At 40.5% G+C, this 22037-nt stretch overlaps 1 protein-coding gene across 1 annotated transcript in view; it reads left to right on the plus strand.

The window, feature by feature from the left end:
* Window positions 1–6555: 6555 nt before the first annotated feature.
* Window positions 6556–22037, plus strand: part of khdrbs3 (KH domain containing, RNA binding, signal transduction associated 3) — a gene marked incomplete at both ends in the record, with an annotated part of 159985 nt that continues 144503 nt past the window's right edge. The window contains one exon of the mRNA XM_079258960.1: window positions 6556–6646. Coding sequence (XP_079115086.1) covers window positions 6556–6646 — 91 coding nt within the window. The remainder of the gene's footprint in view (window positions 6647–22037) is intronic.

Below are 22037 nucleotides of genomic sequence, written 5' to 3' on the forward strand. Positions count from 1 at the left end.
AACCCCAAACTGCCCCCTGATGTGCCTATCGGGGTATGAGTGTGTTGAGTGAGTGTGTGTGTGAATGTGACAAGTAGTGTAAAGCGCTTTGAGTGGTCTGTATGACTAGAAAAGCGCTATAGAAGTACAAGTCCATTACCATTTACAACAGTCAGGACCCGTCCCCCCACCCGGCGGCGGAGGGAAACTACCCTTTCATCCACCGGGGTAAACCCCAACATGCAGGCACCAAGCTGGGGGCTGATGAGAATGCCCACACCTGCTCGGCGCCTCTCACCATGAGCAACACCAGAGTGGAAGAAAGTCCAGCCCCTTTCGAGGGTACTGGTTCCAGAGCCCGAGCCATGCGTTGAGGTGAGTCCAACTATATATAGCCGGAACCGCTCAACCTCGCGCACAAGCTCAGGCTCCTTCCCCACCAGAGAGGTGACATTCCACGTCCCTAGAGCCAGCTTCTGCAGCCAGGGATCGGACCGCCAGGGTCCCCGCCTCTTGCTGCCGCCCAGCTCACACTGCACCCGACCCCTATGGCTCCTCCCGCAGATGGTGAGCCCACGGGAGGTGGGGCTCATGTAACCCTTTCGGGCTGAGCCCGACCGGGCCCCATGGGTAAAGGCCCGGCCACCAGACGCTCGCTCATGTACCCCACCTCCAGGCCTGGCTCCAGAGGGGGGTCCCAGTAACCCACGTCCGGGCAAGGGAACATTTCTGCCTGAGTTTGTATACATCATAGGGGTCTTGTGAGCCGTACTTGGTCTGGTCCCTCCCCTCGACACCTGTTTGCCATGGGTGACCCTACCAGGGGCATAAAGCCCCAGACAACATAGCTGCTAGGATCTTTGGGACACACAAACCCATCCACCACGATAAGGTGACGGCTCAGGGAGGGGCCTTCCTCTGACCATTAACGGCAAAATAAACATGAATAACTTCAGGCTCTGTATCTGGCTTGATGCTGCTGTGAGGAAACGACATCTGGGGAATCCGTCCATGTCAGGAGTGACCATCAGAGACACAACCTCAGGGAACACCCAGGCCAGGGTCCACACCACAGCCATATGGCTGCAGTGTAGGACCCCTACCAACACCACCGGCAGGATGACCCCACCACAACGACCCCACCGGTCAAACAGGTCCCCGACATGGAGGATCCCCATGAGGAAGAAGAAACACTGGAGCTAAAAGGTTAAAAAGATCAAATAAAGACACACAAGATGAAATAACTAAAGCAATAATTCTGTAAAACAATAACTAGAACGATAAGATTAAACGTAAGTAATATGTACAAACATAAAAAGTACACAAAACATGTAATAAAATTAGGTAAGACACATGTTTGATTCAATGTTAACATGCATGAACTAAAACATTGTATTTGTGGTCATGTGGAGACGACTTGCTTGGGTTCAAAATGAGAATCAGAATGAGGAAGAAACAGGATTTTAGTGGCTCTGAAAGTGGCATGGTTGTAGGTTTGAGTTATTCAGAAACTGCTGATGATATTTCACACACACGGTTTACACTTCTGTATGTGGTTTACGGAGAACGGTCCGAGAAAAGAGAAAAGATCAATCCAGCAGCAGATGTTTGGACCAAAATTTCTTGTAGATTGAGACAAAGTGGGTGAGACTGTATTGTTCACCACTTGTCCCTAACATTTACCTTTTCTCATATTTGTCCCTTTAACTTTATTCTGTTATTTCTGTTGCTAGGTAACAGTGCTGCACTTACTATCCCGGGTTGTTAGTGTTTGCATTGTGTTGCATTGTGTTACCATTTAACATTATTCTTTGTTCAACTCCACCTTGCAGGATTGGTGATGGGGAATGGCCAACCCAACGCTTCCTCATTGCAGGTGTGAGGGACTTGTTAGATTAGTTGATTGGAAGAAACCAAGTGGAGGATTTCCTCTTCTGTAGTTTCTTTAAGTGTGGGCTTATTTGAAATAATATATTAGAACTGGTATTCCTTTTGTGTATTTTTGTTTGTTTAGAAATTTGGTTTGTTTATTAATGTTGGTGTAGAATAAGGTTGCTGGGCATAGTGATATGGGGAAATGGTTTAAGCTAAATCTACTCAGGTGTGTGTCTAATGTGGTATATAAATAATCAGTTTTGGGAGTTCGAGAGGAGAGAGATTGATGTGAAACTGGTGACTGATTGTTTACAGATCTTTAAAACTGTATGATGGACAACTTTTGGAAAATAAAATGTTCATTTTTAAGGAAATTCCAGGACTGCTGATTCTGTCTACGTCTGATCTTCTTCAACCTTGGACACGCAGCCTCACATAGACGTTAAATGTTTGAGGAGAAAGGGCAAACTGGTTGGACAAGACAAAAAGGCAACGGAAACGCATATTACCACTTATTACTATCTTATTACTACACATATTACAACTTGTTCCAATGCAGAATTGCAAGTATAAAAGCATGGATCAACCATGCTTTGTATCAATGGCTCAGGCTCCTGGTGGTGTGGAGGATATTTTCTGACATATCTTTGAACTGTTAATAGCATTGTTACAACACCACACCCTACCTCAGTGTTAGTGCTGACCATGTCCATCCCTTTATGAGCACAGTGTAGCATCTTGTGATGGAAACTTCCAGCAGGATGATGCACCATGTCACAAAGCTCACATCACCTCCAACTTCCTAAACATGACAGTGAGTTCGCTGTGCGCCATTGGCCGCAACAGTCACCAGGTCTCAATCCGACAGAGGAGCTTTGGGATGCGGGGGAACAGGAGATTTTATTATGGTTGTGGAGCTGACACATCTGCAGCAACTGTGTGATGCTTCATGTCAGCATGGAGCAAAATCTCTCAGAAAATGTTGAATCTATGACAAAGACTTCAGGTAGTGTTGAGGGCAAACATGTTCTGCTAAAGTGTAAAAATTAGCATAAGCTAATCAGCATTAGCTCCCATAGCAGTCATTCTACTGCATAAATAAACTAAAAATGAGCAATAGTACATTTCAAAGTTCACGGAGAATATAAATATTGATAAATATACACAGACTCTTATTCGTTTTAGCCTCTGGGTCACATTTTCTTCAAGTTATTGAAATAGAATGGAGCAGGAAAAAAAAAATCTCAATTATATAAGCAGTGCTGATCAGCCTACAGATAGCCGCCCACCGGAGGCCACCTCAGCATCCTCCACATATATTGACAGTATTCTTATCTTTTTTTCCCACATTTTCTACAAATATGAAGCTTGTGTACAAATCCCGTTTCCTTCCCGTCCGTTCAACTCTTCACAAAGGCAATTTTACATTCATTGTATGTTTCCAGGAACCACAAGGACGCCTGAAAATGGATTTGTGGCTGGATTTGATTTTATTTTTTTATATCTCCATCCCGAAAAAAAAAAAAGTCTTTTAATGTCATTGTGTATTTTCTGTCAACAGAAATGGAGCCTTGCCAAGTTGGAGTCCAATGATAAACATGGGCTTTATGTGACTGTTTTCTCCAAACAGGGTTTCTTTTCTTTTCTTTCTTTTTTTAAACTTAAATTAATTCATGAACACGCCCCGGAGAAAACATGCTTGACCTATAAGAAGGTGAATGGATTTCCTGAGAACAATTGACAGGGTTGTCCGAACAAGTAAAAGCAACATAAGGAGTCAAACAGTCCCAATCAATTCCTTAAATGGCTAAAGAGAACAATCACGCCGCTTCCTGAGATTTCCCATTAACGGTGATGACCGATGTGACATGTGGGCCTCTATTAACATACATCATCTGAGCACCAGTCCTTATTTTACAAAAAAAGCAACAGCGTGTATGCCTTCCGTTAAAAAAGCAAGAACATTTTCAAAGTTTGTCTTCTTCATATGTTGATCAGCAGGGTGGATCTGTCTACAGGGTCATCTGCACCGTCACACCTTGTGTTCTTGTTTTCTGCTTTAACTCCATGTGCAGACGCTCAGAAAAATAAATATTTGTGTTTGCCCTAAAACAATTTCTGTCCAGTGACTCATCGTGTGTCCCTTACTCATCAAGGAGTTTATAGCTCCTGCTGCTTTCCAGCCCCCTTGGCGGTCTTCTCATAACTGTCCAGCCACTGGTTTCTGCACGGCGTCTGTTTTGATTCTCTGTAAAAGCAGAGTAAATATATTAAAACTAAAACCTGATTTTAAAAGATACCGCTGAGCTGAAGTCTCCAGCTGCTCCTCATTTCTGTACATATTTGCAGAGAAATAGGAAAAGCATGAGTTGATTTATGATTATGTACGTATTATTTGTTACAAATTGTGCAAAAATAAATGGAAATGCATACAAAGCAAAAAGAGAATGTGTAATTTCTATAAGAAGTCTGCAGAAATAGTTCTCCTGGCTTATGGAAGGTTATTCCAAAGCTCTTCTCAGGATGTTCTCTGCCTTTTCATCTGTTTCTGTTACGATGGTCCTACACTGCATCACCATTTATAATATAGTTTTCTGTCTAATGTTTTACTGATTCATGTTCTTTTACTGCACTGGCATCACTGCTGTGATCACGGCAGATGCGTTCTGTGATGTCTGATCCTCAGCATTACATTTAGATATTAATACAGGTCTGTTCTCCGTTAGGATATCATGGATTCTAGGCTTCATACATGGACTGTGTCAGAAGAGTTTTGTATGTAGATCTCATGATTGGGCCAATTGTGAACCTGGAAAATGTCTTTGATGACAAACATGGTTAGTGGGATTCTACAATTGGTCTTGGATTCCTCCCAGATTTCTACAGCTCTGTTTTAGATGCAAGTCTTTAAAAAACCTTCATATTATTCATCAAGCTGGTGTCCTTTTCCCTCCAAATCATCTTTTCCACATCAACATCCTCTAGTATTTAACATCACTCTCAAACAGTATTGTATGCTGGATAAGTTGAACCGACCTGTTGCTTATTTCTAGTCCTTTCTAGTCTATTTCTAGTTCCTGTCTGATTTTGCATATCCTTCACCAATGGTCTCTCTTTCATAAGAGTGGCTTCTTTCCAGCCATCCTTCCATGGAGACCATTTCTCATGAGACTACTGATGTGTCAGGGTTTTGATCATTTCCTCTTATATTCATTCAGAAGAAAACATCACTCTCACACTCATATAATTCTAAATACCTCAAATGTTTTAAGGACACACTGTACATCCAAATAATGAGATACTGGTATATATGGTCATTTTAGAAAGGACACATTTGTTTGATATAATAAATAAAGTCACACCTTTGATAAATATAGCTTAGAATTGGTTTATTTAATAATAAAACGAGCAGCACCATGTCTGGGACATTCCTCAGTTTAATTAAAAACGGTGTTTAAAACACTTATAATACCTTCTAAGACAACTCACAGCCAGGGCTGGATTATCTAATGGGCAATATGGGTGCGGGCCCAGGGGCCTATGCCCACTTGGGGTCCATGTGGGGCCAACGTGAGGCATAAACCAGCAGTTTGGACATGAAACAGAAAGTCACATAAAAGCCACATAGTTGTACAAGTGTACTAGTGTATTGCCACTGGTAACACTGGTTGAGAGAGAATATCATTCACAATTTTCACAAGGTTGCAGTGGGGAAAGGGGCCCTTGCAACACTCTGGGCCCAGGGGCCTGTGCACTTTTAATCCGGCCATGCTCACAGCATCAACCTGTGATATGTTGTTTAGGAAATAGATGCCTTATGTATATATATATATATATATATATATATATATATATATATATATATATATATATATATATATATATATATATATATATATATATATATATATATATATATATATATATATTTCCTAAACAAATGCACTCACACATACTAAATATACGCAGATCAGATGGTTTTTATATCTGATTTTATGTTAAGTTCTAAATAACAGGAACAATACTAGACATTAATCCGTTTTATTTTCCCCCAAAGCCTCAAACAGAAAGTTAGATGAGCTGCTGTAGATTCTGTGCATTAATTATACATTACATGGAAGCAAACAGGCTCTTTCAGCGCGGGTCCAGGCACAGCACTGCCCCAGTTTGTCGTCTCCGAGCTGCCTGCCACCCATGCAGCTCTCCGTTCATGACAATGATATGTTAATGAGGGGAAACCAGCACCTCGGATAGCTCCCCGCCCCCTTTCCGCGCGGCTGCGTGTCGCGCGCGCAGCGACCAATCACCGCCTCCGCCTCACTTCGGCAGCGGACACAACAGAGGGATCTTCAAAGAGCTCGCCGACCCAGAAAGGAGAGGATCTCTCCGGCTGTGATGCGCTGCGGCTGTCGGCTCAGCGGACCGACAGGAGGAAAAAACTGAACTAACCCTCTGCGTGACCTGCGCGTGCTGAAAGCGAGACTGTTATTACTGAAGAAGACTGAAGAAAAAAAAATGCTCTTCTAGCATTTCCTCCTGCAGTTTTGCTTCACAGTTATCCTTGAACTTGGAGACGTTTGGACGCAGAGCAAGTTTTTTTTTTCCCCCACCCCCACTACGTGTTTACCTGACGTTTGTTTGTTTGTTTGTTTGTTTGTTTGTGTGAGTCGCCCACTTGGAGCCCGACGCTGAGCACCAGAGATGGGGAGCGAGAAGTACTTGCCGGAGCTTATGGCAGAGAAGGACACGCTGGATCCGTCTTTTCAGCACTCCCTGCGGCTGCTGGATCAAGGTAAATGTCCGTGATTAAACACTGAGGAAAGCAGCTTGAACGCTTGTTGTGAGGAGCTGCAGGCTGCATGAAGACACCAGCTTGTAAACTTCCTCAAAAAATACCAGGTTTTCCTTTCTTTTGGGGCTTAAAGGCATCATGGTGGATCTTTTAGACCTAACCTTCAGCTCACAGGTTAAAAACTTCCCTTTTAAATGAGCCAACCATTGATTTAAAATGAAATTCATACTAGCAGCACCGACTAATTTTTTATTAAAGTGTAAATTCAATCATTTAAGGTATAATTACAGCTTCAAAGATCACATCCAATCCTCCTCCCTTCTATGTAGACATGCATGCAGCAAGTGTTGGAAATAACCCCCTTACTCCTGTTTTTTCCCCTCTTTGAAGAAGCAGACAATACTAAAAATGGACTTAAGAATGGAGCCGCTCTCACAGTCACTTTAATTAATCCGCTGCACAGCCTCTCTGCTCTGAAGCTTGTCGAGATTTTGCAAACACTTCTTGAGACGTGGCCTGGTGGACCCCCTCGTGTGGGGAAGTGCACGCTGTTACAGCATCCGAGTGCATCCTTCAAGTACCACTCCTGGGCTTTGTTGGGACTGGAGCAGGCTGCTGCTGCTGCTGGCTTTAAAAGTACAAGTCTGTAAGCGGTCTTGTTGCGCTGTAATTAAGTCTGCTGAATCCCTGCGTGCAACCCCTGCTGCTGTTATTATTCTGACAGCCACGTCGCCTCGACTTCTCAAACTAAAGGACCTCAAGGGGTCCATAAAAGGGTTCCAAAGGCCCCGGCGAAGTCAGGCGCGATTTAATTTTAATGTTGTTTAGTTTCTGAAGTCACAAACAGAATGAGTTATTAGAGCCTTCTCCCACCCTTTGAACCCCTCAGTATGGAAATCCAGTCACCTCAGATCTTAATCCAATTATATTTGTTTTCTTGTTCTGCTCAGTATCCTACAAATTAATCCATTAAGCAGCTACAGAAAATGTCAGAAACACTAAAAAAAAAAAAAAAAAACACCTTTTTTTTTATGATAAAATTGAACTCAGCTTTTGTAACTATTTAGAAATCCCTGCGTGGAAAAGTTTCGGACTCTTTGCCTGAAAAATAAGCATACTTATAAACATTTAAAGAAAATTAGAGCTTCTAAAGTCTGGAACATGCATGGCTGCAGTGTAGGGAATGATTTCCAGTTTTGACCATGACTCTTACTGTACACTTACTGTTTCCTTTTTATCTAACCTTTGTTTACTTGAGAAACACACGACTCAGAATCCCGTCCAAGAATAAACAGACATATATCATAACAGGAAACTCTGAGCAGAAAAAGTCATGTAACAGTGAATGCAGAGTACAGTAATGTGCAAACTTATTTCTTTATGTATTGACATGATGATAGGAAGGAGGAAACTTGTGCAAACATCAATGGAAACGCAGCACTCAATGCAAAAACAAGGCGATGAGACTGTTGGACACAGTCTCAAGCAGCTTTGACGAGTAGTAGTTTTCAGGAATACGTCTCCTGTCTTGTTGAAGGACTTTCTAAAGCTCTTATTCAGATGTAGGCAGTCGTTTGTTCTGCTCTCCGTCTGGCTGATCCCACACGGCTTCAGTGATGTTCAGGTCTGGGCTCTGGAATGGATTCATCATTAGACATGCTGCTACGGACTTTTCAGTCCAATTCTTTTGCAATCTTTGGTATTTTTCACAGATGCAACTGAAGAAATGGGAACAATTTCTGTGCTTTGGCAACAAACTGCTGGTGACATTGAGCCTTGCGATACAAGTTTTCTGTTATGTGTAAACACTCTGTGTTGTAACAAACAAACAAAACATTCCTCTGTGAGTGCTGAGCTTCAAGAACTGGACTGAAAACTTGCTTTAGAAGCAGGCAATGGTTGAAGGAAAGAAGCTCATTGTTGATTAAAACCACTCTAAAGAAGCTTCATCGCTAAGTCAGCCTCCGTCTTGCATCCTGTCTCTTCTCTGAACTCTTTCTAGCCAGTAAAAGTCAGTCCAGTGCTGACGCTTGTCTTATTTATAGTTCTGGCCCTTTTTGTCCTTTTTCTCACAACTTTCTCCAACGTCTTCCCAGATTTCTGTGATGGTCATTGTGTGTGTTGACATTAGTCATGGTGTGTGTCCCAAAGGTGCCAGTGTGGTGAGATGCAGTGATTCAAAGCTTTAAAGAGAAATAATCCTGCATGTTGATGTGTCCCATGACTCCAGGAATGTACACAGTAAACATCATGGTGCCATAAAAAGACAGAAATACATTTTTTTTTAGGTCAGAAAATTTACATTTTTGCTACTTTAAAAGCTTTAAACCCAAAACGAATCAACTCCAAACTTCTACAAAAACTGATTTTGGTGCATTCAGTGTGTCTTGGAATAATGAATGCAATCACTTCCTGCATAGCAGTTACAGAGTGGGGTCTTGTTCCAGAGTACACGCTGTGCCTAATGCATCTTTCAGCGAGCTGATTCATGTGTAGGAAGGTGAATTAATTCCTCTCTAAGAGGCAGATAAACCTTGTTTTACTCAGCACTTTTCACCATCAGTGGCATTGTTTTTTTTTTTCTTTAAATCTAGGTTAGAATATGAATATATATTCTTCTCCTCACTGACAGCAGTGAGGAGTTAACACCAGCTGAGAAGCAGAAGTTGCATGACACAAAAAGTCCTTAAGAGTTTTACTGAACTGAGAAAATCGTCTAAAAGTGGAATAAAAGTGATCAGACGTCAGAAAGTCTAAAAAAAAAGAAAAAAAAAGAAACATGCATGAAACATAAACCCTTGTTGTATCACTCCCAAAAAAAAAAAAAAAAAGTTCATTTCTGATATTTTTACTGGTGGCACAGACCGCATTTGGACACTGCAGCAGCAGCAGAATTAATCCGTGACATTTTATTAAGCAAGCAAAACTCTGCAGCGCAGAAAATTTGGCCGAAACAGTCTACCACAACTCCAAAACTGTAAATACTGTTATCACCCGCTTACACAACAGATGGAACACGATGCAGCTTAATAGAGCTCTTCTTCTGCCATCTTGCTGATGAGTCCTGGACTTGATTATGCAATTGGCAGGGGGCTGCAAAGGAACACAAGCTGGAGTTACTGTGTGCAAATAAGCAAATGTGAGATTACCCCAGGTCTGGAGAGACTTCCATTCAGGAAAAAAAACTATTAGGAGGGTTGAAAGCTCGGGGACGGGGCGGGCTGCTTTGATAAGTTTGGGCCATTTGCAGGGCTCTTCTCCCACATGCACCATATCTTTGCTGCGTGACAAGCCTCATACGGCAAGCAGCAGGCGCATGGAGCCGGAGGAAACCTTCAGCCAAAACACAAAAACCAAAACAGTGTAGATGGGAGGAGTAATCAGCAGCTGCATACTGTCTGTCTTTTACTATAAATTAGCACTCAGCTCCACAGAGGCCTGCAAATAACAATTATTCCTGCGTTGTTGTTTCCAACGTGAACGTCCATTCAGACAGAAAAACCTTCACTTTCACTTTCTCATTTGCATTCTGCTTACCTTTCTGCTGTGATACAATCTGACCCACTGCAAGCCTTCGTCCCCTCAGTAAACAGAGCCACTCTTGTTTTCTTCACAAACAAAAGGAAAAGAAAATTGAAAGCATGTTAGGAAGTTATATTGCTAAAGCCTGTGAGATGTAACGTGGAAAACAGAGAGGATATGTGCAGGCTTTGTAAAATAAAGGCATGTAGACGTGTCTGCATAGCAAGTGTAGCATGCAGCGTGTGTCCCAAAGTCACTTCTTCTGTCATTACTGGATGGAAGTGCACAGTTCTACTGATATTTTCTATGAATATTTACTAGAATTATGTTGATGAAGCACATTGGTTGAAAACATTTCTATTCTGCCCTCAGGCTGAAGCTTGTGGGTTTTGATTTAAATTTAGATGTAATGAAGAAAAACGTTAATGGAAATGGTAAAGAGTTCAAATACTATAACTGTGGGAACCTCCCCTTGTATAAAAACTTCTAAAATAAAACTAGAAACTATTTGTCTGATGGGAAAAGTGAACTTTCCAGTTTGAGTTACTTATAGCAAATAATTTCCTTTAAAATATATATATATATATATATATATATATATATATATATATATATATATATCTATATCTATATCTATATATATATATATACATTCTCTGGGTCGTTTCTGTAAAATCAACTAAATATGATATCATGTAGATACAATCAAGAGTTTCTCATCCAAATGAGCAACAAAGGATGAGAGTCAACAGATTTCAGTCACTGCAGACCCCTGTGTGACATGACCAGCGCTGATGGAGGGTCTTTTAGAAGATAGAAGACAGGAATTATTCAGAAATTAAAAAAAATATTTGCTAAGCTGCGCCAGAAAACATGAAAAGGCTGCATTTGTTTAGTGAATCATTACAAAGAGGGAGTGTTTTCAGTGTGTGTTTGAGCCGTAACTTGATGCTGTCATGCAGAAGCTTGATGTAAAAAAGAAAAGAAAACCATTCATCAGCGTAACTACCGGGTAACGGGTTAGTTGGAGTATTTTCCTGTTTAAACTGTCGTTTCCACCCTGCGATTCGAGGCGTTGACCTTGAAAAAACACCAGGTCACAAAACACACGAAGAAAAAAAAAAGGCAAATAATTTTCACGTCATCCTACTTTTCAGTCGTTGCAATTTAACCTTTAATTTCTGATATTTTAAGTAGTCAGTTCACAATCCAAAGCTGTTTCATTAAAAAAAAGACTGAAAAACAGGTGAACAGCAGGATTTCAGGGTTTGACTCGCATCTAAAAAGAAGTATTTGCATTTTTTTACTCAACAGTAAAACGCTTAAAATAGATGTTTTGATACGAGGGCTGATAGACTCTGTGATGACAGGCTAACCACCCACATCGCAGAGCAGCTTTAAATAAATGGAGGAGTTTACTGTTAAATCCTTCAAAGAAATGTAGTCCTGGAAAGAAAAGTGCAGATGCGTTTATATTTGACTCAAAAATATATTTAAAAAAAAGGTATTAAAGGCATATAAGTTACATAAAAGCGCTGTAAGTGACAGCAAAGCATTAAAATGATACTCAGGCACATTAAAGTGAGCCAAAAAATGAAATGTCTCAACTCTTTTTGGTTCCTGAAGTCAGCATTAAAGCATCATGTTTTCCCGATTCCTTATATTTTTATTAATTCTTCATTAATAACCGAATGTCTCTGCAGTCGGTTGAGACGGAGAAAAAGCAGCTAAACTAATTACATTTGGCCTCATGCTTCGTAGGATGTAGCGGTTTTGAAAACTTGAGCTTGTTCAGGATGCGGCTGCAGAGCAGTGTGCACCCCACTCCGAATGCTTCGAGACCTCTGGCCTAGTTTGGACATTATAATTCCAGCACACACACTCCACATCTAGTGCTTTTTTAATTGGATGTTCCACAGTAGGAGTCCTGCGCAGTGCTTGCATTACAGTAAGAATCTCAGCTTCCACACTGCAGAGAAAACGAACAGTAATAACAGCTGAGAGATGAACATTATTTACACTTTAAGCAGGTGGAAAAATGAACCATATTTTATAAAATATTGTTCTTTTGTGAATCTCTGCGTTTTCATCTCTTGAACACAACAGAAGGCTTTTATTCCTGGTTCTGTAGAGAGAGATTTTCTGTGTTTCTGGCTGCTGTACGGCCCAGAAGTGCGTAGAAATAATCAAAGGCAGATGACTTTGTTGGGGAAACAGTGCTTCATGGCGGTAATGATCTGCGGCCAGCTGACACGCTGAGCTGGTAGGTTGAAGCGCAGCCACAGCTCCAAATCCTTCTGCAGCTGAGAGCTGCGTGGCGATTTGATCCGCAGATGTGGTGAATTTGTGAGTGAACTGTAGGAATTTAGACTGAGGAGCTTCAGAAACACACTTTGCCTTTAGAGGAGCAGCGGAGAGCTGCTTACTTGCTGGTGTGGCTGAGAGGTGTTTGCAGAGCTCTGTCTCCTTTTGCAGCAGCTCCCGCTGGAATCTGGGGGTGAAATGTAGGGCAAGACTAAGAAGTCAGGCCCCAGCTACAACACCCGACAGCGCCGTGTTTGCAGATGTGACGCATCGCATGTATGTTTTGATTTAACAACTCGTACCGGATGCATGTTCTCGCTCTTTATGTTAGCAGCAGTGAGCCGATAATGCTGTGATTTCACAGCGACACTACACGACTTTTATACAGTTAAAATGACAAACCTGGACTTCTGCATGCGAACAAACAGACCCACTATTTCTAAGAGGCTTTAAGTTTTCATGACTGGAAGCAAACCATGGGTTGTGCTTTTACCTGGATTAACAGGTAAAAGCACAAACAGCAAAACAATGAGGTCAATGAAGACTCTCCTACCCTTCAAGGTTTCCTGTTTTTCCACGTTAGATCAGAAACAGTGTCACTGAGTTCACATTAACTCCTGATATCTGTGGCTTTGTTTCTGTCTTCATAGTTTCTTAAAGGTTTTATGCTGCGTAAAAATGTTTCAAAGCGTGAAATGAGACGAGTCTGAAAGCATGTCTGATGTATGAAATGAAATGAAAATGAAATGAAATGAAAATAAAATGAAAAATACTTTATTAATCCCTAAAGGGAAATTCAATAAATATGTTCAAATTCAATGAAATTATGAAAGTGTTTTCAGGCTCTTACCTGGAGAGCTAAGTGCTAGCTAGATGCTAACAGCTAATTAAAATGTAGCTTTTATATAAAAGAAGAATAATGAAATGTTTGCCCAGATCATTATAATTTGAACAGAAGTATTTTTTTTTATAATTTGTTGGAAGAAAAGTAGCATCTACTTCTATTAAAAGTGCTTGCTAGCATGTTAGCTCCCCTCTGTGCTCTATCTGCTCTAAGACACTGACTTATACTTTACACAACTTCACTCTGATAAGTATAATTTTTTAGAGCTTTCTGTAGAGACATTTGTATTTGTGCACATTTTACAGGATTATTTTTAGTGAAAACCCACAAAGCAGTGCAGAAATAATTAACTTTTCCCTCCATTGTTTTCCTTTTTTTCCATGAACCAGACTGATTAAATTTAGTTATTGGATTAAAACTGCTGGTTTGGACCCAATCTGTAAGCATCAAATTAAACAAAGTGAAAGATTATCTGTTTGTCATAACATAAATGAATATTTTACATCATATTTCAGTGTTAAACATGGTGAAAGTAGATAATGAGTTAATGCTAAGTAGCTTTATTTTAAACCCTAATTTTCTCTGCTTTCTCAGCAAGTAGCCTTTTCTCTTAAAGATTGCTAAGAAAAGATGCCTGAACCTAACCGATGATAAGAAAGTCTTTAACTAAAACAGTGACATGACGAGGAAGACATTTCAATCTCAAATACAATCTTCCCCTGATCCTAAAAAAGTATTTTAGATTCCTTATCTTCACCAAGAAAGTGTTTTGCCGCAACAAAATCTACATGTGACGGAAATATTAACACTAAGAAACGTCATGTTTTAAACCATTTTTTCCTGTTTAACTACGTGGTTTTGGTTTTTGACCCGGAGCAAGAAGACTTATCCGACCAATCAGAGCTAAGAGAAGATCGTCATAGTGACTAGCGTGAATGTATTTCAAATGAGAAGTAAAAGAGCAGAAAAGTGTTCAGTCTGGTTAATATTAATGCTAACAGACCCTCCTGTAGTTCTTTTTCTTAACTACAGGAAAACAATTTTCCTATTTGTGCTGGATTTGTTAAAGGGCTGATAATTATAAAACCTGTGCATCTTTTATGGCATAAGTATGAAACGCCAGTTTTAAAATCACTGCATCGGCTCCCACTGCATTTCAAGATTGATTTATAAAGTTATTTTAGTTGTTTATCTTAATGGTCTTAGGCCTTTTTTTTTTTTTTTTTTTTTACCAGATCCTCTCTTAAATTATGGTTCCTTTTGGAGCCTTATGTCCTCTGAGACTGGTCTCAAAATTGTTCCTGAAGTGGGAACTAGAACTTTTGGTGAATTCTTGTTCCACCAGTATGGCCCTCCACTGTGGAACAGCCGGCCAGAGAACCTCAGGGTCGCAGAGACTGATGAAGTTCTTAAAAAGTGGCTCAAAACTTTTTTAACTTCGCTTTTAACTAAAAGATTTGTTCATTTATTGTTGTTTTAGGGATTCAATTTGATTTTATTACAGTTTCTTCATAAAGTTCCTTATGTTATTCTTATACTTGCTCTCCTTTCATCTTTTTTTAAATTATTTTTATGTCAATTTTTATATTTGCTTTAACGTTTTATACTTCTTACTTCATTGTTTTCTTTTAATGGGGATCCTGAACACCAGGGGCTTTGCCTGCCTGGTCCAAAAACCCTGGAGAATGGGGCGGGGCTGGATATTGGGCGGAGTTGGAAGTCAAACGGGTGTGGTTCGACCATAGACTGGATATAGAAAGATGGACGGAGTCTCCGTGACGTCACCCATAGGTTTCTGAAGAGCTGAATTGAAGCTCGGTGGGCGGTTCCTACCATCGCCATCTTGGCAGCATCATGCGTGTCGTCTCGACCAGAAAATACAAAAATGGGCAAAGAGGTGGAGCTGAGAGGGGGGCTGTGAGCGTCATGGTGTATGATTGACATCGAGTGAACTCCGAGCTTTCTGTAGCTAAGAGCTAACCCGGAGATAACAGGAGCTAACCAGCTAACGGAGGTAAGCAGGCTAAAGCTAAGTCACGTTGTTAACCGCCTAAAAACAGCAGTTGTTCTAAGTTCTTCTTACTTGAAGCGGGAGATCGGGTACATGTCAATCAAAAGGAAACTTCAAAACTTCCACATAGGCTTCCCTTTTAACTGCCGGAGGTTGCCGCTTGGGTTAGACAGGCAATGGGTGTTAGGGGTTAGGGTTAGGGTTGGCAATGGCCACCAATCAAAATGTTGAGGGGGCGGGGTTGGAGATCCAGTCCTGCCTCATTCTCCAGTTTGCAGCCAAGACCTTCTCGCCTGGTCTGCAGGTTTGTTGCCATGGGTGGCTGGGGGGGGGGGGCTGTGGTTTGGAGCCCAACCTGTTTGGTGTGTGAAGGCTTTATTTTAATATGCGGTAATGGTAAAATGTAAAGCTGTTTGTTTTGCTGGTTGCATGAAAAGTGCTGTGTAAATAAAGTTTGAATGATTGATGAATGGATAAAACAGGAATAATTATTTGTTACCAAAGCAGAATATCCCGTTCTCTTAATTGTTTAGTCCAGTTCAGGTTCATGGGAAGCTGGAGCCTATCCCAGCAAACACTGGGGGAGAGGCATTTAATCTCCTGATAGATTCTTCTTTAATTTGACAATTTTCTCTGGTTTGTTTTTTTTTTTTTTCTTTTTTGTTTTTGAACAATGGAAACCCAGACATTAGAAAACATTGAGTGTTCGATTTGGTTCAGTCAATTTTGACATTTTTTTCTTACACCTTTTTTTTTCTAATCATCACAAAAAGTTAGAAAACATGAAACTAATGGTGCATTTCTTCAAACCCCAACATGTGCGAGATCCAGTGCAGCTGCCAGCTGACTGCTTCTTTGCTTGCTCCTCCATCATCGTCCTTGTAACCCCATCACTGCATTGTACGGCCTCCATCCAGCACCCTTTCGGAGGCTCGCCTTGGGCTCACGCTCGCTGATTTAATGTCGAGACTGTCAAATTTCCATGTTGAACAAGCTGCCCCGGTAAAAAAATGCTCCATTCATATTTCAAATATCTAAAAGACGTGCATTTTCTCCTTCTCCACCTGTGTGCATACATTGCCGAGGGCCTGCCTTGAGCTGTCTGCCAGGACGTCTATCCGAGAGGAAATTCAATTAAAGCGTCCAGTCAAGGCAGCTTTAATAATGCAAACTGCACTTGTTAAGGCAGGAGTTTTCTGAAAGCACATATTCCACCTCACTGCTGAGGAGATCAGAGAAGTTTACATACGTGTGCTTGCTGTAGCTCTTCAAAGCTTTTAGATTTTAAGGTCATGATGCTCTTACAGCAAATTTATTACTATTGTACCATCCCTTCTTTCAAAGTCTCACATATATAAATACACACAGAAAACACGGAAATTAAAACGACACAATATGTCAAATGTTGACTTCTATTCAATGAAACTTCATGTCTTAATGTTTCTTTTGCTGGATAGGAGCTCTTGCCAAAACCTCTACTGTACGTTCCTAGTTCTGCATTTCCTGCATCGTTTATGGGGATCCATTAATTATCATTTTACTGGATGATAATACTCTCCACACTGCTGCCCAAGACACGGCGCAGACAGGCCAGGATTACAGTGGATTAGTACGGAAAGTGGTGAAAGTCCCGACTGTATTGGTCTGTTTGCTGCATTTGGGAGACAAAGGGAGAGCGGGGAATGTAAGAGAAAAGGAAGGGTGGGAGAGGGTCGGCGGAGCTGTGGAGAAGTACGAATGCCTTTCCCTGGGGAAAGGTTATTTGTGAGGGGATGGGACCAAACTCAGTTACAAAAGACAAAATGGAATCTGAAACGGGGAGACTGATGTGTGCTGTTGTCGACATGTTGTAGAATAATGAAGAAGAAAAAGGTTGAAAAATGCAGTGCACCACGTCCACAAGGAAATAGATCTGGGCGATTAATCGGATTTTAATCTCCGTTACGATCTGGGTTTTCAACAATCATAAAAATAAAAGGGTGTGATTATTTTTCTCTCTGCAGTTTCCTCTCCTGCTGTCTTCAGCTGCTAATCGAGCGTCTCTGGCGTTGCAGCGCTGTGCTGTAAACTCCTCCCACAGCCGCTTTGCTTTCATTCAGACACTGTTGCCAACTTGGAGACTTTCTCGCTAAATCTGGAGACTTTTTTTTGTTAAAAGCGACAAATCTAGCAGCTTTTACTGGAGTTATTAGAGACTTTTCTGGTGTTTTGGCGACTGACTTGAAGGCACATATTGTTCTGCAGTTACTGTAAGGAAGGAGCAGCGGGAGCCTCTCCCGTCCTAAAGCACTCCCAGGCGGCCAGTCTCAGTCGGCTCCGGCTGCAGGTCCATGTAGAATAACTGCAGTAGGTTGTGGAAGTTCACCTAAACATAGTTTATACCATTGTCAGTGACAACTGGCTGCATTATTTTCCTATACATAGTTCGGCGAGTTAAACACTGTAATATCCCTCCGTTATGGGGCGTTACCATAGCAACGCATTAACCAGCTGGTTCAGATCAGCCGTCTTTTAACAGGTGAACGAGAGAAACGCGCTGCAGCCTGACAGCGGTTGTTTGGTATAAAACGTACATCTAGGCCAACATAAAATAGTTCCTATATAAGCGGTTAAAGCAGATTAAACAACTCGGAACCGTCCATTAGACGGTTATAATGCACGACACGGAGTCTAGAACACCACGACGCGCAGCGTTGTTTAAAAATATTGGAAAATTGTGTTAAATAATCGAGATCTCAATGTCAAAATAATCGTGATTATAATTCTTGTCATAATCGAGCAGCCCTACAAGGAAATCTGTTTCTGTCTCATGTTTAGGGACATCGGTGTGATTTGGGCCCAAAAAACAATGAAAACAAAAGAAAAGATAAACACAAAGAAATGAACTGCTTCTCAATTTTGGACAAACACACATCTGTGTGTTTTTTGTGTCCACTAACATCCCATTTCTTCATGAATCAGTGGAGAATCAGATGCTGAACTGTACCATTAGACCTAATATTTGACTTTGGAGCTGCTTTTCTTATTGAAGGGGTCTTTTCTGTGTCCCCGCCTCACCTCGATCTCCCCTTGACAGCCACCGCCTCCCTTCTCCCTCTTCTTTATTTATGTCATTTTGTGTGGTTGGCACATCTATAGAAAGGATTGCTCTGGATTAGCTTCTCCGCCTTCCCAACTGATCTGATCCATTTTGTGTAATCCAACTCAATTTAATTATGTTTATCGTTCCACCTCGCTGGTGCCGAGGAGCAGCAGCACACCTCTACCGAGATAAGCCCGGGGACCTTGTGCCTGTTTGCTGGCAGAGCGTCTGCCTGAGCCTGTTGCTTTATAAACAGATGGTGTAAGCCAGCTACACACTTTGTAAACAATGTGTTAGGTACAATATTATGCCGTGGAGCGCCCCTCAAATGTCACTGTGACATGATATAAATATCCAAGGTTGAAGATCATAACCTCATTTTTCTCTTCTCGTTGGGAGGAGGAGGATTTGTAAAGTTTAGTAAGCTCTCCATCCCTCTCATCCTCTGATCTTGGGAGCATTAATCTGCCCACTTTGTATGTAGTCTTCTTCATTACTTCTGCGAGGCTAATCCTCAGCATGAGATGTGAAAACGCTCGCAACAAGATCCGGTAATACTTTTTCCCCAGTTTCAGAGCGTGTAGAACTCGCTACCAGGGTTGTCTTCCTGCTTACGGACCATGGTGAATATCTTGCCCTCTGAAGGTGGACAGTTGTTTCCAGTATTCAGTGTATATTTTAGGAAATGTTGGCTGACACAGACAGTACTGTCCACATTTCATCTGCTACTCTTCATTTCTGTGTAGATCACCAGGAAAATGAGCTGCAGTGACTTTTTTTTTCAATTTGCTGAATTTTTTACATTTTTTTAATTGATTAGTCGTTTTTTCATCAACGTGCACCCTCCACTCACACAATTATTTCCTTTTTTATTTTCATTTTGAAGATTTTGCGGGCTCTAACATATTTGACTGGACAGTAGGTATACAGAAAAAGGGAATTCAAACGAAGACACCTCTGTATGAAGGTAGCTGGCACACTAAGTTGTCACGGTTAGTGTGGAGACGAGGACATAAATGCAGGAGATGGTAAGCCAGGATGCAGGAAGTAGACGTAATTTTAATTCCATGAACAAACGTGAGGGCAGAACTAAGAAAATGAACCTGCAACTGACAACACAAACCAAGGGGTATAAATACACAGAAGAAACTGGACACTGGTGAAACAAATCAGAAAAATCAAACCAGGTGAACAAATGAACAGGACCAGAACAGGAAACCAGAACTAAGGAGAAACACAAAACAACCTATCATGACACAAGTGAGCTAAACGCCACCCCAACACGAGCCTTTAGCCACTGCTAAAAAAGTCATTTTATGTTGTTTTTCCTATTTTGTGTTGTTGCTGATGAAACAAACATTTTTGTGGCGGTTTAGAAAGTGAGTTGTCATTGTGTTGGTAGAGTTGTAATATAACTGTTTTTATCCCCAACAATGTATATTCAGCGGTGTCATCCAGTGAAGTGAAGAAGTCCCACAATTCCCTTTGTTTTGTTGCCATTACCACTGCTCTGCTGCTTGTGGTATACCTGCAGAAATATTTCGTCCCTGCGTCATGAAACATAACTCTCACCCTTCTCTAAACCAAAATTAGTCAACTCTTAAAACATTGGTCTACTTCATGCACCATCACACTAATCAATAAGTCGTGCATATTCTGTGGTGCAAATATAGACTATATATATATATATATATATATATATATATATATATATATATATATATATATATATATATATATATATATATATATATGTATATATATATATATATATATATATATGTATATATATATATATATATATATATATATATATATATATATATATATATGTATATATATATATATATATATGTATATATATATATATATATATATATATATATACACATATATAATATAATATAAATATTAATATTAATTAAATAATTAAATATAATATATAAATAATTGTAATGACTTAAACATATATATAATTATATTATATTATATATAATATAATATATATATCTAATATATAGACAGTAAATACTAGAAAGCAGCTTGATTTGGTCTGAGCAACTTTATTCTTTAACACAATCTGAAGCTTTCTTTGGAGCTCAGTTCTCCAGACTCCTTGAAGGAGTGTCCAAAGTGTTTGGTTTGATGTGAGTTGCCTTTTTTTTCCCCAGTTTTCTGTCAAGTTGATCCCACACTATTCCAGTAATGCTGCACTTCATCTCAGACCTGTTGCCAGTGATTTTCAGTCCCGTTCTCATGTCATGTTGCACACCTGGGCCTTTTCTTCCCGTTCCCCTTCCTTAGGAATGGCTTCTTGACAGCCACCCTTCCATGGAAACCATTTCTGATGAGGTTCCAGTAAACAGTAGCTGGATCAGCCTGAAGGTCCAGATATATTTCTCAGGTCCTGTGTCAGGTTTTGCTGGATTCTTTTTTTATTTTTTAAGCATGTCACATTCAGACATCTGTTGTAGATAGTTTATAAGGCCTGACTTTTTTTTCCCCTTTCACTTGTCTTAGCTCTCTCAATTTTTTAAGGACGCAGAGAACACAGTGCTGAGAAGTTTTGCAGATAATAGCTCTCTTGGAATAAACTTTTTACAAAAATAATCCATCCATCCATTTTCTTAACCGCTTAGTCCAATTCAGGGAAGCTGTAGCCTATCCCAGCAATCACTGGGTGAGAGGCAGGTACACGCTGGACAGGTTGCCAGTCCATCACAAGGCTGCAAAAATAACATTTTATTTCAAACTTTATCTTTGGTATTGACTGGAAAATACCACAAGGGAACCAGTAGTGTGTATTTACAACAAAATGAATAAAGCTCCAGTTTAAATACAACACTGGAGTCAGATGCTTTTTAATGCTCAAATGATTCATAGAATAACAAAATTCATCCATTATGCTAACAGCTTAGTCTGATTAAGGGTCGCGGGGAAGCTGGAGCCTATCCCAGCAGTCTTTGGACAAAAGGCGGGGTACACCCTGGACAGCTCGCCAATCCATCGCAGGGCGAATAACAAAATGATTTTCCTTGAAAAAAAGCCAGACAGAAGGACTGTCTATCTTTTTGCCCATGCATAAAAGAGCCACTGTCTGAGAAAAAAGAAAGAAGGAACAATGATAAAAACTCTTTAAAAAGTCTGGAGAACTGTTGCTCAAGATTACAACAGAAACTGGTAGCGTGAGGAAAAACACAGACAAAAAAAAGCCTTTTGCACATCGCTGTATGGGTGAAAACCATCCAGTCCACCTCCAGACACCCGTGGTGTAATTGACCATACTGAGCAGATGTTGCAGCTCGACGAGCATAGATGCTGAAAGAAAAGAATAAACTTCGCTCTGGTGAATACTCTGATCGTTCCTGCTTGTAAAAGTTTTTTTCACTCAGTTTTTCAATTGATACTTTTATATTTCTGTGTTGTATTTAGATCAGTTTTCTCTATAATATATATTTTAAATCAGCCCCATAATCAGCATCTCGAACATGGATACTGCACAATTCCTCTGAGGACAAATAAACGGCACAAAACTCAATTTTTCCATCAACCTAAATTTGTCTTAAGTATGATTTTGATGTAATGCAATGAGGCAAAATGCTTCCTAATGCCATTATTCCTTCAGCGG

The sequence above is a fragment of the Telmatherina bonti genome, assembly GCF_933228915.1.
Source record: "Telmatherina bonti genome assembly, chromosome: 19".
NCBI classification, from domain to species: domain Eukaryota; kingdom Metazoa; phylum Chordata; class Actinopteri; order Atheriniformes; family Telmatherinidae; genus Telmatherina; species Telmatherina bonti.